This window comes from Tiliqua scincoides, chromosome 6, assembly GCF_035046505.1.
Source record: "Tiliqua scincoides isolate rTilSci1 chromosome 6, rTilSci1.hap2, whole genome shotgun sequence".
NCBI lineage: Eukaryota > Metazoa > Chordata > Lepidosauria > Squamata > Scincidae > Tiliqua > Tiliqua scincoides.
In genome coordinates, this window is record NC_089826.1 from 31,824,203 (window position 1) to 31,839,014 (window position 14,812).

Here is a 14,812-nt window from a genome sequence, read left to right on the forward strand (position 1 = left end):
ACAGGCTCGGTGAGAACAGAGGAAAGGTGACAGGCAAGGAGGTTCTGAAGCACTCTGAGGGCATTGCTTTGAGGCCGGCTAGACCTCATGCCTCTATGCCTCTCCTTCCAACCGGAACCCTGGCATGCTCAGAGGCTCCTGCAGGCCTGCCAGCTAGGCTGCTCTCAGGGTCCTCGGGCTGTCCCTTTGACTCCTGGGGGAATCCAGGACCAGATAGAGAGTTAGATGAGGAGAGGTGATCCTTGTCAGCTTGAGTTCTGAGTGGAAGCAGAACCACAGCTTACATGTTGGTTCAGGGAGCAGGTGTGGAGGGATGATTCAGCAGAATCATCAAGCACCTGGGACAGACACACCCTGGGTGTGACCAAGCCAATACTGATTGGCTGAGCCGACTACATAAGCTTAGTCTGCGGGAGCCTCCAGTGCAGCAGTAGGGGAGTTGATGGAGTAACTGTTAGACTGCTGCCAGTGACTGAGGAGGCGGGATACTGTATGTATATGATATTACTGACTTATGGACTGAACCTTTGACTGTGTATTATTGGAAACTGATTTGGACTTGTTATACTGGAACTGACTGCTCTCCGTGCTGACTCTTGGACTGTTAACTGACTACTCTGAATGTGATATCCCTTGCTCAATACAACTGCTGAAAGTACTCTGCTGTATTTGATGTGTTTTCTTGCAACCTGCTCACATTGGGACAAGACTGGGAACCTACACCAATCCTCTCATAATTTATACAAAACTCCTTTAACCTTGACAATCCTGCACTCTTTTATCTCAGTGAGGGAGGAAAGTCAGGTTTGTCAGTGCTCTCACTCCCCCCATCTCAGGGCAAGAGTGGGATGTGGTCAGCTCTGGGACTTGGGTGTCTGGCTGTTATCTCTCACCAGGCGCCTCCATGAGCCTCGTGTGCTTCTCCCATATGCCTTCTTCTTTTGTATTTTAGCCCATCCTGTCTCCTCTTTCACTAAGAACCCCTGCTCCCTGCTCCCTCCATGTGGATCTCTCCACAGAGCAATGGAGCAGCCAGGAGACAGGTGAGGGTGAGCCAGTTTGGAACTGATGATGCACTGTGTTGCTTCCTCCCCATTATCTTCAGAACGGGGAGGGGACTTTTCCTCTCACCACTGTCAGCCAGGAGGCCAGAGCCAAGAGTGCCACCAAGTTTGGACAGTGCACGTGTTTAAATCACTCCCTCCCCCCCCACACACACACACAGAGCTGGGGACTGAACGTGGGATCTTGTGCATGGAGAACATGACAAGCTCTACTCCCCTGCTTGCTATCAATGCCAGGTTGGCTAGAGCTTCTCCCCCACCACTTTAATTCGAAGGAGGAGGAGGAGGAGGAGGAGGAGGAGAGCACTCCTGGAACTAATTGCAGTGACTTCATCATATCACTGCAATTACGGTGTGGGGGGTGGCATTGGAGGCTTGCCCCAGGGCAGTATGCAGCTCAGGACTGCCACCGCTCCATACATTTTGAAATGTATACTTTGACTGGCAGCACTTTCTAGTCTCAGGCATGCAAAACTTGTCCTTTGTTGCAGAGCTATGATCTCTCTCTGTACAGGACAAAATATACACGTGGCAGTTCTGAAGTACACATTCAGTGTACTTTCATTTTCAGTGCTTGGCCCCTTCAAAAGGCCACATAAGGACACACAAAATGAACTGACTTAATCCTGTGTTAGGATTATGAACCCAACACAGAACCATTATGCATTATACCTGAACTGATTGTCTAATGGCAACAGGAGAGAAGGAGGCACAGCAGACAGAAGCAGATAGATGCCAAGAAGTAGAAAAGTGAAGGAATTAGAGGAGCGATAGCTTTTATGGGAGGGGGAAAAAGACACCAAGCCAAGTGTTCCAACAGGCCTTTAGTATTACAGCAGTTTTATTCCATTGCTGCAACACAGGCAGGCTTTACACAGAGGCCAAAAATCCCACCATTATGACTCGATATATTTAAGAAAAATCCCAGGAACAATAGCAGCAGAGTGATGAAATAATCTCACAATTCAGCAAAGACTGGATCAACAAGTTGTAGAAGATTCCTGGCAGTCTTTGCCAGTAGTATACTCCCAGGACCAAACTCAGCTACACCCATGCAGTGAGCTTGCAAAATGTAGCCTCCGCTCCCACAAAACAAAAGATAACAAACCCAGATGTTTAGAAGGAAAAGTCATTGAGAATTTTCTTTTAATGCCCGCTGATATGCAGTAGAGAACAGAGTCCTGTATGCATGTCATATCCACAGTTTCAAAGTCACTAAGGAAGGATAAGAGCCTAATAAATCCCATATGATACACTAACATCCTTAACATTTGGCTACAGCACACACACACACACACACACACCCCCAAGGTAACAATATCAATGTACAATATTTGCTGTGTATTGTACTGGGTAAACTCAACAGGAAAATGTCTTCTAAAGGTCCTGAAGGAGACTTGCAGCACAATTCTATGGATGTTTACTCAGAAGTAAGTCCCACTGTTCAGTAGGGCTTAGACCCAATTTAGTGTGTATAGTATTGCAGCCTTTACCAAAAGGTTACTTTCTGGTAACCTTTCATGAAAACTCAAGATGGGTGTTTATGTGATAAATCTTAATAGTGCAGGAGAGACTAGAATTCCCCCATGGTTCATACTCACCTGTAAACATTTTTGTAACAGCTTTGCTCTGCTTCCGGGCAGAACATAGGAGCAGCAACCACGGAGGGAAAAACTCATAATGACTAGCTAGGAGCTCTGCTATCGTTCCAGACAAGCCTGTAGACGTTTGGTCGCCTTCTGCAATGTTACATCCTTCATCCACTGAATCTACAAGAAGGATGAGACTTTGCTGGGGGGGCTTGGTTCCCAGAAGGGGGAGCAGAATGCACCTGTCAAAAACAAAACACAAGGAAAAGAAACATTTATTGGACTAGTTGCCCACTTTTCAAGAGTTGCTGGTAAAATAAAATTAAAATAAAATACAAAGAACAGTCAAATTGTTAACATATAGCATACTAGATAGCAATCTAACATTGAGGGACCAATCCTATCCAACTTTCCAGCACCGGTGCAAACATAGTGTAGCCCAAGATAATGGAACAAACATTTCCTTACCCTGAGGAGCCCTCCATGACTGACTCCCACAACAGGAAGCAGTGCACAACCCATTGGTACGTCTGCACCGGCACTGGAAGATTGGATCAGATTGGGCTCTGAGCCAGCACTGAAGTAAAAGGTTTCTGGAACAGGAATGCGGGGTGTGTTTTTCTACGTACACCCCAGAAACTTAGATGGAACTTGCCCACATTCCCAGGCAGTCTGCTGCATGGGCAGTAGCATTACTCAGTGTTCCTCTTGCAAGTGTAGCATTCGAGTCATGAGCACTTGTGGAAAATCCTTCACCATCAGTAATCTTCGACACCAGGGATCCCTAGGATGGCAGAGCTCACAATTCCACAGGGGGAAAACCCTCTGCCCAGTCACTTGTATAACTGGAGAGTGCCAATTAAGAATGTGTGACTTTAGAGTTCTTTACATACACAGAGGTTGCTATCCCAGAAAAGGAAAAAAAAAAAAACAGCCATGGAATAAATCCCCTTGAACACTGATTATGCATGTCAAATACGAAGTAATAAAAAGGTGTGACATGTTAGATGGAGCATCAACACACCACACACCCTTCACAGCCAATGCATGCGTGGGGCTTATCTTGTCAAACTTTTTTTTTCTTTTTGGAATTCCTCCATTTTTAAATTTATTTCTTCATCAACAAGTCATAGTAACCTAGTCAAAAAATAGCATTACCAAAGTGATAGTCCTCTTATATTTAGCAGAGGGAGAGCAGATGTCCCAATTCCCAACCCAGCAAACCATATTTTCCAAAGGCCGTTTGCATCCTTCTCAGAACATGAAACAATTTACTTGTTTAGCTACTTAAACTACTTTGTGAACTTTTGTTGTTGAATAGCACTAAATAACCATCACCACCCACATTTCTGATTTCTTTCTTTATTGGTTGTTCTAAGACTACCTTTCCACCAAATGCCCTCAAAGCAACACACAATGCAAGATAAAGAACATTGCTATAAAATAATCACTCAATATGGTTAAAATAATCAATCACTCGATATGGTTATTGGGCTGGATAAGGTTGTAGTACTATATTTTAGCAACCAAGAAAAAAAAAAGTCTTCATCATAGCTTGCATTGTTCACATACCAAGGAAGTAATTCACTAACCACTTTCAGTAACACAGCTCAATAGACTGACCAGCTGAGTGAAAGACCTGAACCAATTCCAAAAATGTTGTTTCATACTAGGTACAGTGACAGTTTACTGAGTTCTGCATTGGCATCGCTCCCCCCCCTCCCAAAAAAAATCCCATAAGAATTCATTTTATTCCCTTACACATTTTATGTTTTAAATTATTTTTCAGATTTCACTAGGGTTTATATTTTAGATCACTTGATCATGGCTATAATATCTAATTATGTAAGTGATTAAAACCATTTCAAAAGTGCATATGACAAAAGCATCTTTTTATTTGATTATTAAGTATATAGAAATACTCTGAATAATATTTAAATTAAAAAGAATGACAAATATCAAATATTTGCTTTGTAGTACTTGTACAATTTCAGGCTTTTTGTAATTCTGAAGGCAGTAGTTGCTAGCTGTCAAAAACGTACATGAAATGACCAGAGTTTGGACTAGAGCAGGGGTCTCTAAACTTTTCGGCCAAAGGGCCGCATCAAATATCTGGTACAGTGTTGAGGGCCGGAAAAAAAATTTAATAATAAAATTTAAATAAATACATTAGAGATGGAACTTAGATGAATGAATAAATGAATGGGTTCAAATGCCCAAGATTTCTCCAAGCACCAACACAGCCTAAGAAATAAAGCACACACTTAAATGGACCCCCATTCTCCCACCCCACAAGCACAACTCTGGTTGTGTTTGCTCAACTGGGCCAGAGTCTCTCAGGGGAACAGAGACTGGCCGCAGCCCAGATAGAGGCTGGTCGCGGTCTGCATCTGGCCCCCGGGCCGGGGTTTGGAGACCCCTGGACTACAGCTACCATCTCTCTTATCCCTTTGTTTTGACTTTAGATTTCTAAAGTTAAAACAAATCTCTCTAACAAATTAAATTTTATTAGGTAAAAAAAGGAATGTATCACAGGTACTATCACATCTTCAAGGCTAGAGCATTATGCAAGACAAGAAGAGAACTCAGGGCCGAATTCTGCTGAATGTGGCTGGCTCGCCGCTGGTGCGCACTGTGGTAATGCACTGTGGGCGTGCACGCTGGTAATGCACGCTGGTAATGCACTGTGGGCATTACTGCTGGCCCAGCACAAGCTTATGCTGGGACAGTGCTGATTGGAAGCCAGCGATCCACCACCAGGATCAGCAGAGCGCTGGGCAGCAGAGAGGTCAGTCAGGGCATGGGAGCAAGCAGGGAGGCGTTCTGAGGCAGGCGGAGAGTAGGGAAGGCATGGTGGGGGAGGAAGTGGGGCGGGAGGGGGGTGAGACCGGTGGAGCTGTGCAGCCCAACACGAGGCTTCTTGATTCTGCACCAGCTAAAGAGCAGCCACATAGTCAAGTAGCCCCATTGCAGGACTACTTCCCTTACTTGGAGGAAGGAGACAAATGTCCCCTTCTCCCGAGGAGCTCCTGGTGGCTGCCTGGTGCACGCAGGATACTGCGACAGCCATTTTTGGTGCTGTGGCAGCCTGGAAAGCTTAGGATTGGACTGCCCGACAGTAACAGAGTCCCTGTAAATCTCTTTTTAGTGCCTCCTATCAAGCCAATTACTGACTCCCAACTGCAGCATGACTTCAGGCCTATTCAGCTGTTCTTTCAATAAGGCAACTGTTCCTGCAATGAAACAGTCTTGCCCAGAAAATAATGCATTTATTTTCAAAACGCTATCTTGGTTTCAAGCGGAATTAAACGGTGGCTTTCCAGCCTGCTTCCACCATCCACATGTTTTGGATCTCTAGAGAGTCTTGCAATCTCCTTGAATCCATTCTGAAAATAGGATAAAATGCTTTGGGCACTTATTATTCATCACCCCTATATAGTAAGAAAAACGCAGCATCCCATCAATCCAGATGACATTTTCAAGTGGGAGACAGATTTGCACAGTGACAATGAGTGAAGCAACAGTTGAGAACATCTGAAGTAACTACATCTCCACAAAACCCTGGCTCACGTCTCAAATCAGATGTGCACTGAGAGCTTTGTAAGCTGTACTCCTAGCATCCTTCATTCTGCTCTAACTGCTCTTGTCATAAAAAGTTGGCTTCAGGTATTCATTTACTCCTCCTGCCAGCATCTTTACGAGGAGGCCTTTTACACTAAATCAGAGGTCCTTGAAGTACATCATAAAAAGCCTCCCTTTTAAATTCCTGGCACTTCACATTTGTGAAGACTCATCCGTGAGGATCTACCATTCAGAAGAGGACTGCTGGAGACACTGGGGACCACCATCCCACTTTGTGGCACAGTGACAAAGGAAACCTTGGAGAAGCAAGTGAGCCTTGCTTTTGTTTACACTGTCTTTGTTTTAAGGGAGCAATAGCAGGACAGAAGTATGCCTTTCTTGTCTGCTTGTGGGCTTCCAAGAGACCTTTGGTGGGCCACTGTGGGAAACAGGATGCTGACTTTTGGCCTGATCTAGCAGAAACTTTTGTATGCTATTATTTCTCTGCCCTTCTTTTCACACATTCATATGTCTATGAAAGAACTCCGGTGGTGGCAGCAGTTAAGGGATCTTGGCCAGTGGCATAGCTAAGGGGGGGAAGGTGAGTCAATTACCCCAGGTACCATGCTTTGTGGGGGTGATAAGGGAGTGCCTTTTGAAGGCCTTAGAAAGACATTTCTAGTTTTTAGCAAAAACTGCCTTTAAGAACATAAACTGCCATAAGAACATAGGAACAGCCCCACTGGATCAGGCCATAGGCCCATCTAGTCCAGCTTCCTGTAGCTCACAGTGGTCCACCAAATGCCCCAGGGAGCACACCAGATAACAAGAGACCTGCATCCTGGTGCCCTCCCTTGCATCTGGCATTCTGACATAGCCCATTTGTAAAATCAGGAGGTTGCACATACACATCATGTCTTGTAGCCCGTAATGGGTTTTTCCTCCAGAAATTTGTCCAATCCCCTTTTAAAGGCATCTAGGCCAGATGTCATCACCACATCCTGTGGCAAGGAGTTCCACAGACCAATCACATGCTGAGTAAAGAAATATTTTCTTTTGTCTGTCCTAACCCTCCCAACACTCAATTTTAGTGGATGCCCCCTGGTTCTGGTGTTATGTGAGGGTGTAAAGAGCATCTCTCTATCCACTTTATCCTTCCCATGCATAATTTTGTATTTCTCAATCAGGTCCCCCCCCCCCAAGCATCTGTTTTCTAGGCTGAAGAGCCTCTAGGAGGCTCCTTAGATCCCTGGGGGTAAATGGGGGATGTTAAAAATTTATAAGCCCCAGGTGCCAGATGCCCTAGCTACCCCACTGCTCTTGACCTGGCATGAAACAACAAAGGGTGCTGGGAAGGGCTACACCGCAATCTTATCCCATCACACCTATCCCGTCACTAACCTTTCTGACACCCTGCAAGTGGCACAGGTTTGAACTATTACATAGTTTACTCATATAGAATATTCTGGTATAAAGTGTGTCTGTCGTACTTGTATCATAACTTACGATAGTACAATCAGTCCTCATTCCAGTACAATTTCAATTTAAACGTCCTCTTTTGCACAAGACATATCTGCAGAGACAAGCATAGGTGCCGATCAGCAGGCCATAAGAAATCTGCATGAATTTTTACAGTGACAACTTCTAATGTTGTCGTTCTAGGCACTGCTTTCGCTTCATATTCGGCCAGATACACATGTTTAATTTTACTGTGTCCAATGTCTAATACAAGATATAGACATCACATATCGGCACTGCAAGTGTCCTAGGAAACGTCCCCTAAGTTTTGCAACGGCCGTAGTCAATGCTTCAGAAGCCTCTGCTGGAACTGTCTCTTGCAGCCACTTCACAACCTATTCAACAACAAACCTGACAATTGAGGCTCCATAGCCTCAGCTCATCAATGCTACAGTAGTCACAGTGAAGGAAAAAGTTTCTTTCAGACCCAGAAGTGCGTTCACTTCCATTTGCCACCCACTCTTTCTCATAATTTGTTCATTGCGCTTCCCATTCTGGGACCGTAAGAGTCTTTGGTGCCAATACTGTGGGAACCTGCTGCCAAAGAGGAGATCGGAGTGCCTGAGCATGAAGGGAACATCGCTGAAACATCAAGACAAAATTACTGCGAGTTACATAATTCTCTTTTGTTAAAAGGGCTGTTAGTGCGCCTCCCTGGCGCGCTGGCAGTGATTGCCAGGGTTTCCCCCCTATCAGCCGGCAGCAGGGGTTTGCTGCCAGCTGATTGACTGGCTGGCTGAAGGGGGTGGGATGGGAGAGCAGCCCAGGCGCGCAAGGAGCTGCTCAGTCTGCTCCTGACAAGTGATCACATCGGTTGCTCGCCTGGGAGCTGGAGGGAGGTGGCTGCCCTTGACGGGGCTTGATTAGCGCGAGGCACGCAATCCAGCCCCGTCATTGCCTGAAGCCTTGCGGGCGTTGTCGGGGTGACCCGTGAGGCAGGCCCAGGCGGCGGGAGCCTCCCGCAGCCGCAGCAGGCGGCTGGGTGCGCGTCTGGTGAGGGCAGCGGCGCAAGCCTCCACAGCCTCAGCAGACTGCGGGGCAAGCGGGGGCGAGCGTGCAGCATTGCAGCGGCCATTTTTGTGGCCACGTGGCGCAGCATGGCGGTGGGGGCCAGGCGCCTTTTTTCCCCTGCCTTGCGCCCTTGCGGGAGCCTCCTTCAGCTGTGCTAGGCAGCCGGGCATCTGGGGGCGATCTTTTGGGGCCATTTTGAGGCTGCGGGGCGCCGCATGGCAGTAAGAGCCCAGCACCATTTTCCACTCTGCCCCTCCCAGGCTTGTCACCCATCCCTCAGCCTTACGGTCACAGTGCCTGGGGTGCGTGGGACAGCTACCCCGGGTTGATCCTTCAGGACCTGGTGGTCCCTTTTGGGGGCTTGGGTGGTGATTCCTCCGACAACCTCCCCCCTGCCCCCCGCATTTCCCAGTCTGCCCTGCTCATGCCTAGGCACTGGAGCTGGCATGGGAGGCAAGGAAGTAAGGAGCTGCTGGCTGCTGGTGGTACAAGAAGAGTTCCCGACGGCCAGAGTCTATAGTGCCCTGCAAAGGGCTGCTGTATCCTACTTGTCAAATCAAGAACACTTGGGGGTTGTGGGCCCTCATTACACTTTCTCATCCAAGGGGACCTCCAGGTATGAGGGCGCAGAAGACGGGCAGTAAGACTGCCAAGGCCCCCTCCTGTTTTTGCCCCCTCCATCCTCTTCAGGTGAGGAAGATCAGGTGGCTAGTTCCAAGCCGTAATGGCCTGTTTTGCGGTGAGGTCCTGTGCACACTTTTCTGGAAGGCCCCCCACCTTTGACTATGGTGGGACTCGCTTCTGAGGGGACAGGCTCAGGATTGCATTTCGGTGGGCTGAAGGCACTCATCACGCATTTCAAAGTCCATCAACAGGAAAAGCGCCCCAGACAGCAGGTTCGGGGAATGGAGGTGGATGTCAAAACATTCGGAGTACCCAGGAGCAAGTTCCCCCCTCCCTTTGTAACCTGCTGCTTATAGTGACATCACCTACAGCCTGGCAGAAGTTCCGATTTGGTCGGTGGGGCTTGCTCCCAATAAAAGGTGGAGATATTTGCAGTCCCAGGGCTTTGAGAGCATTTCTTACTCACTTTTGAAGCTAACAGTGGGGAGAAATTACAGGGAGCGGGTCAGGCTGATGGAGGCAGTTGTATAGGCATCACCTGTATCCCTCCCCCTCACCCCACAGATAATTTTTCCCAATCTTCAGGTTGACAATGTTCCTGCATTGCCCCTCTCATGGGGTGACAGTGTTATGTGGGAGAACAGGCACAGGTGGTTTGACTTGCTCAAATCAAAGGCATAACATTTTAAGAGAGCGTCTGACTTGGGGATAGCGGAGCTATAAGGCCGTTCTGGTGATGCGGGTGGCATCTGCTTCTCAGTATAGATTTAGGGCTGGTGGTGCAGCTCCTTGGTCACCCAAGATTGTGAAGAAGAGGGTATCACAATCATGACCTTTTGGGAATTTTCTCCTTTGGTGATTGCCTTAATGCTGATGACCTTGCCAAAATTCAGCCCACTGCTAGTGCAACGACTAGGCAATGGTGTATGTTATTAATCACCAGATTTTCAGGTCACCCCAGGTTAGGAATCTGGTCAGAGCTTTGTTACTCAGTACCTGACTATTGTCATAAATGTTTCAACCTGACTTGTTCTGGGAATACACAACAGCACTGCCAACACTCACATTCAGGAGGAGCGTTTTTAGTTGCTAGCTACAGAAGCCCACAAGAGGTCTTGAGTGCATGCCTTTATGGCTCTACCTGGGCATTTCAATGCTACCTGGGCATTTCAAGTTTCATTCACCTGAGTCAGCTACCTGAGGGAATTGGTGCCTTCAGCATATTTAAAAAGTTTGTTTCCCTCCCGGAAAAGGGGGTTTTAACCCCCTCAGACCATTGTCATTCCTACTTGAGCGAGGGAAAAGGGGGCTGGCAGTTAGGTCAAATAGCACCCACCTGGCTAGGTGAGGCTACACCAAGGATGTTTGGATTTGAAAGATGCTTGAAGGATTGAGGAAAGATGCTCCTACGGACCAGCGCTTGCCTGACTTGCATTGCAACAAAGGTTGCAGGCTGGGCATTAATGCTCTATAAGGTCTATTTCAGGTTAGTCACTAATATTCTTTAACCATGGTTCACAAACTGTGACTTCATGACCCACAATAGGTCCCAACCAAATTTTGATGGGTCATAAAACTGTCAAGTGGCTAGGCTATATGCATTAAAATTGAAACAAACCATTATTTAGGGAGGAGCAAATAACTGTTATAACCATGGAGGCTTGAGTGGTTGGCATAGCCTTAATTTTAGTGAGTCTTGATGCTAAAGTTGGGGGTGCCATATCGATTCCACATGGGCTCTAATATTCTACCCTGACACCTCCAGATGTCAGACTGACCAAAGGGGGCCCAGGTGACAGTTGAGAGCAGTATTCCCTATCAGTATAGTTGCCTAGTCCAGGCCAGGTCAGCTTTTTGTCTAATCGCTGCACATTGGCACTTGGACTTTTACCCACTGTCATCGGTCTCTGACACAGGCCATCAGTTCCTGCCAGTAAGAAGCATCAGGATGGCGGGACTTCCCCAGGGGTTTTTCAAATTAATGTGCCAAGGGGAATTTATTAAAGCTGCCCCTGTGGTGGCTGATCGCCACAGGCTTATTGCCCAACATCATGTACAAGGGATTACCATGAAGTTTGGTTAGTTTGTCCCTTGGCTTTCATGGCTCCACAGCTTACACAGTGTCTTAGCACCCTTTAGTGGGAGGCATCTCCCCCAGCGAGGTGTTGCTACACGTTTAATACCAGGTGTGGTAGCCCTGTGCAGATAGGCACCGACGCATGGGCCTTTTGTTAAGGCTAGAGTCTGGGACGTTATTAACCCACTTAGTGCGTGAGCTGCCTCTACTCTTTGAGAGTGGGGGGAGGTCCTGTCAATAATCTGCTTAAGGGGCTTGCTCCCCTTACTCTTTGAGGCTGGGGTGAGGTCTTTTGGTAACCTGCTTAACAGGCATGACAGTTCTGCTGCCTTGTGCAGATAGGCACAGATGCAATGACCTTTGCCAAGGCTAGGGTCTTTGTAATTATTAACCCACCTAATCTGGGTGCACTGCCTCCTTGAGAGTGGGGGGGGGGGTTTCTGTTACCAATCCCGCCTAACGGGTGTGCTGTCCCTACTCCTCGAACGTGGGGTGATGCCTTTAGTAACCTGCTTAACAGGCATGGCGGTGCAGCTGCACATTTACCAGGTGCAGTAGCCCTGTGCAGATAGGCACAGATGCAATGGCCTTTGCCAGGCTAGTGTCTTTGCAATTATTAACCCACCTAATGGGTGCCCTGCCTCTATTCCTTGAGAGCGAGGGGGATTTTGTCCCTTCATTTGAGGGTGTCCAAGACTGACCAGGCGGGGCGTGGGCAGTGGATTCAGCTTAAACAGGCTCCTGTGTGGTACCTGTGCCCTGTATCTGCCATGGAACAGTATTCCTTGTTGGTTCCTCCAGGAGCGGGCCCACTATTTTGACATTTGGATCATTCCCCCCTTACGATTTATCAGTTTCGGGCCATTTTTAAAAGGGTATTGGCTCACTTGGGTTTGAGGCCAGAGCTATACGGGCTTCATTCGTTTAGAATTGGGGCAGCATCAGCAGCGGCTCGCATTGGTTTTTCGCGCCAAGACATCAAGCGCATCGGCAGATGGCGCTCTGGTGCGTTTAAATATTACGTTCGTTAACGCTAGGCCTGTTAGTATAGGCTAGGGGTGCCCAAACATTTTGGCAGGAGGGTCACATCATCTCTCTGACACTGTGTCGGGAGGCCGGAAAAAAAGAATTAATTTACCATTTCAAATTTGAATAAATTTTCATAAATGAATATATTAGAGATGGAACTTATATGAATGAATGAAGGTCTTGCAGTAGCTCAAGGCCTTGCACAAAGCAAGGCCAGCCTTTCCTTTACTGCCACCGCTGCATCACAGATGTGGAACAGCAAGTAGTGGAGGGAACCCTCATCCCACAGCTCAGGTGAGAGGTCGAACAGTCATCCTCTTGCTGACAGCAGTTGCATCCGGCCAGCACGGGCTTCAGCAAGTCTCTGGAGGGCCAGAGGCTCATTGGTGACTGGGGGCTCCCCAAGGGTCTGATTAGGAGCCCCCGAGGGCCACAAGTGGCTCCCAGGCCAGGGTTTGGGCACCCCGGGTATAGGCCGTGACTCCCTGGGTGAGCCTGGGGGGTAATTATTCTGCAGTTGCATTTACCCTAAGGTGCCGCGCCACGTTGGCACGATGTGTAGGTGCCATTTTTGGTCTGTAAGGACCCCTGTTGATCAGGCTCAGGCCTGGATCGTGTTTGCCCCAGTCCTGTTTCGGATGGAGCGATGTGTTTGTGATGACCAGGTTACTGGCCACACAAGTGTTTGCCCAGACCCCTTTGGGTGGGGCAATGTGTATTCCTTACAAGGTTGAGGGAATTTGTTATACCTTTTTAGCCGTGAGCTATTCTAAGTGGGTGTTAAGTGAGTTCGCCTCACGATGTGCTTTTCTTTCAACAGGTCCGTGAGGGAGGTGCCCAGTCAGGGTCCTGATCTGCAGACATTCCATAGTTGTTGTTGTTGTTGTTTTTTGGGGGGGGGGGCGGAAGCACGCCATGTCATCCAGTTTCAGCTCTCAGCTGGAGCTGGGTGATGTTGCTCACATTGCTTGGCTGGCCAAGAGGGGTATGTGTTGGAGTCAGTTTTTCTCAGCCTTTCTGGATTTTATTGCACTCAACCCCCTGCCCCAGGTAATCGTAGTCCACTTAGGCGAGAATGACTTGGGCCAGAGGACCTCTATGTCCTTGAGGCTCCAGGACCGCAGGGATTTTACAATGCTTGTTAGTCAGTTCCCTGGGATTACTATCCTATGGTCTGATATGCTGCCTAGGAGGGTTCAGGGGTGGGTGCACAGCATTAGAAGAATAGAGGTTGCCCACAAAAGAATTAATGCTTACCTGGACAGGGTCATCACAGAGCTCGGGGAAGCGGCTATCCATCATCCTGGAATTTGTTTAGGGCAACCTGCTCTTTACCGTGGCGATGGAGTGCATCTTTCCCCTATGGGTTATGGCCTCTTTTTAACAGACTTGCAACAGGGCTTGAGAACCTTTTTGGGTGCAGGAAAGGCCAAGCGCTAGGCTGACCTCTCCTTGTGGCGTTAGAAGTGTGGGATGGGTAGGCAGAAGACATTCTTGGTGTCCAATCTAAGTCAGCAATGGACGTGGGGTGAACCAGAACCGCTTCCATGATGCCTGAGAGACTCGAGGAGGCAGGCTGGCTAACCCCTTGTCCGAACTTGGGGGCCCTGCAGGCGTGACCTGAAGGCATAGCGGTTCTGCTGACTTACCCTCATCGGGCGACATTGAGAGGCGGGCTTAATAACAATTGAGTTACATCCGGAGTCGGGTGGACGCCCTACGAGACTGGGGGACGTAGACGGCTAGGGCCGTTTCCCCCGCCTAGAACCCCGCACTTGGGATGGGTTTGTTTAACCCCTTTTGTTGCAATGTTTGGTATTTTAATAAAAGTGGCCCATTTTAATTCCATACCTGTTGCTGGCTGTATTTATTTGGGGAGTGCATGGCAATCAATACCGTATTCTAAAAGTCTGCCTTTCCACTTCTCTCGTCCAAGTCCATTTCCATTGTGAAACTTCCAACGATTACAGCAGCAGTCGCCAAACTTACGACCACTATCCTTAAAAAAAGCTGTTCCCATTTGGACCGGAGCTTACCTTTCCACCTCCGCGCCATGTGTATTCTCAATAGATCTGGGCACGGTGACTCTCTGGGCAGTCGTGTCTATTGCCCAGAGTCCCAGAACACTGCAAAAGGACGTCCGGGCAAATGCAACTGCCCAGAGCGTCCCAGTGTCCAGATCTATTGAGAATACACACAGTGCAGAGGGGGAACGGTAAGTTCCGCTCACGGAACAGAGGGCTTTTCCTAAACCCTAATTCCAGTCCCTGGGCTGAGGTTTGGAAAGCCCTGGATTACAGGATGAAATCTATTTAATGTAGAACCTACTGCTATCCGCC

The 14,812-nt window shown here is 48.1% G+C and overlaps 1 protein-coding gene across 2 annotated transcripts in view; it reads right to left on the reverse strand.

Annotated features, from left to right (window-relative positions):
* Nucleotides 1–14,812, reverse strand: part of ANKRD50 (ankyrin repeat domain containing 50) — a 65,551-nt gene that overhangs the window by 28,322 nt on the left and 22,417 nt on the right. For both annotated transcript variants that reach the window (XM_066632001.1, XM_066632002.1), the window contains one exon: nucleotides 2,666–2,895. In XM_066632001.1, coding sequence (XP_066488098.1) covers nucleotides 2,666–2,895 — 230 coding nt within the window. The remainder of the gene's footprint in view (nucleotides 1–2,665; nucleotides 2,896–14,812) is intronic.